Source organism: Clupea harengus, chromosome 23, assembly GCF_900700415.2.
Source record: "Clupea harengus chromosome 23, Ch_v2.0.2, whole genome shotgun sequence".
Taxonomy (NCBI): domain Eukaryota; kingdom Metazoa; phylum Chordata; class Actinopteri; order Clupeiformes; family Clupeidae; genus Clupea; species Clupea harengus.
The window spans coordinates 17,156,963-17,159,462 of NC_045174.1; the positions used below are offsets into that span (position 1 = coordinate 17,156,963).

The 2,500-nt window shown below is 52.2% G+C and overlaps 1 protein-coding gene across 1 annotated transcript in view; it reads left to right on the top strand.

The window, feature by feature from the left end:
• The window catches only part of fscn2b (fascin actin-bundling protein 2b, retinal), a 15,820-nt gene that overhangs the window by 1,590 nt on the left and 11,730 nt on the right, over positions 1-2,500 (top strand). Inside the window, exon 1 of the mRNA XM_012819085.3 lies at positions 1-713. This exon is cut by the window's left edge and continues 1,590 nt beyond it. Coding sequence (XP_012674539.2) covers positions 1-713 — 713 coding nt within the window. The remainder of the gene's footprint in view (positions 714-2,500) is intronic.

Below are 2,500 nucleotides of genomic sequence, written 5' to 3' on the forward strand. Positions count from 1 at the left end.
GCCGAGCCTCAAACGCAAGCAGATGTGGACGCTGGAGCAGGACGAGCGCGACGCCCAGGTGGTCTACCTGCAGTCGCACCTGGGCCGCTACCTGGCGGCCGACAAGGACGGGCGGGTGACGTGCGAGGCGGAGGCGCGCGAGCCCGACTGCCGCTTCCTGATCGCGGCGCAGTCGGACGGCCGCTGGGCCCTGCAGTCCGAGCCGCACCTGCGCTTCTTCGGCGGCGCCGCCGACTACCTGTCGTGCTTCGCGCAGGCCATCGGCGAGCCCGAGCTGTGGGCCGTGCACCTGGCGCTCCACCCGCAGGCCAACCTGCTCAGCGTCGCCCGCAAGCGCTACGCCCACCTGGCGGGCCCCGAGGGCGAGGTGGCCGTGGACAGCAACATCCCGTGGGGCGTGGACGCGCTCCTCACCCTCGTCTACCTGGACGGCAAGTACTGCCTCAAGACCAGCGACAGCCGTTTCCTGGGCAACGACGGCAAGCTGTCGGCAGAGAGCGGCCGCGCCACGGGCTACACGCTGGAGTTCAAGTGCGGCAAGCTGGCCTTCAAGGACTGCGAGGGCAAGTACCTGACGCCCATGGGCCCCGCGGGCACGCTACGCTCCGGACGCTGCTCCAAGCCGGGCAAGGACGAGCTCTTCGACCTGGAGGAGAGCCGCCCGCAGGTGGTGCTGCAGGCGGCCAACAACAGATTTGTCTCCATCCGACAAGGTGAGTCGCTAGAGCGCGCTCAGTCGGTGGTCGTGTTGTCATGCCTTGACGTGCAACATACAACTGAAAGCCACGTGCTCTATGCTCTATGATCTTTGGCTCTATGGTCACGTGCTCTAAGCTCTATGGTCTTTTTTCACAGTAACTTGTCGGCAGTTATTAACATGGGTGTGTTGATGTGTGTGTGACTGTGTGGGGGTGTTAGTCCATGTGTTGTCATTACAATGGTTTGGATCTTTCTTGGAATTGGAATAGAGGTGGACATAATGTAATTGCGCAACACGCTATATGTGTGCCTGTGTATGTGTTTTTTGAGTGTGCGTGTGTGTGTGTGTGTGTGTGTGTGTGTGTGTGTGTGTGTGTGAGTGTGTGTGTGTGTGTGTGTGTGTGTGTGAGTGTGTGTGTGTGTGTGTGTGTGTGTGTGTGTGCGTGTGTGAGTGTGTGTGTGTGTGTGTGTGTGTGTGTGTGTGTGTGTGAGTGTGTGTGTGAGAGACTACTGAATGCAGAAGACCGTCCGTTTTAGTTAAAATCTTTTTTTCACAGTAGTCTGTTAAAAAAAATAAAGACCTCATGTCTTTTTAAAAAGCACTAATACAACTTTAATTATTCTGTTAGAACCGCATTGAAGACGTGCACATATCTATGTTAAACTGGGACCTGGAGTATTCTAAGCTATTCCCGTACACACAAAGTATCTCCAATGATCAGCCTCACAAACTTGACATTCAATCCGCTCTGCATGTCCATTCCTTCTGTATTTTAAGTGCTGCCTGCGCACGGTATAACAGACTTCATTACAACTACAAGTGACACTGCTGGACTAGCATTACTGTGGCTGACATTAGCTACCATGTGATACCTCTGACAGTAATCGGAGCCAGGTATGCACTAGTATGTCATCCAGAGGCAGAAGGAATGCATAGACCAAGGTGTGGAATGCTCAGCGGTATGCTGGGTATTGTAGTGTTTTAGCTTCCTGGACTTCTCACCTGTTTAAAACATGACAAGCAGTCATTACCTAAAGACTGGATTTGGGTGTGGATGCCAGTGGATGCTAGCTCCTGTCTGCTTATCAGTGGTCTGTGGTATGGTCTGAAACTCTCAACATCGAGTAGATTAGTGTTGCAGTTGTGTTGTTCCTGATAATTGTTGTAATTACAACTTTATGGAAACTTTATTAGGATATTTGTAAAAGCAAAAGTTATTATATGGGGAACCATTTGAAAGTTTTGTATCACAAGCGGCATAAACTCAGAGACCAACCTTTGAGATGTCTACACTATAACTTCAGAAGTTGTGTGGGAAACAGAAACAGGAAATGTTCGCTTCCACAAACAACTGTAATTAAAACCTTCACACCCAGCCACCTGCCCTAACCACCCATTCACTTTCTGTGGTTTCAACCAAACAGAAACATGCGTGTCTCTCCACTTCCTGAAACTAAATGACTGTCCTTCCCCCTGTTCCGGCCTACGAGGCCTTAACCGTGTTCATCGCGTACCTGAGATCTGACCCTCGCTAGCCTCCGAGAGCACATCCAGGTCACGGGTCATCTTTTCAGCCCCTCCATGTTGGCTCTGGGGCTTTTAAGTTAAGTTAAGTTGCAGCGACAGTGTAATGTAAACCTGACCATCTGGAAACCTGATCGGCTATCTCCAGCCTCATTGTTCCTAGTAAGCATTTGGAGACGCCAGCCTTAAATAAATGGGTTTCGGAGAAAGAGATTGCCCTGCGCTCCAAGTGGTGGCGGTGGTGGCGGAGGGAGGGGGGTGGCGGGTGGTTCCAGT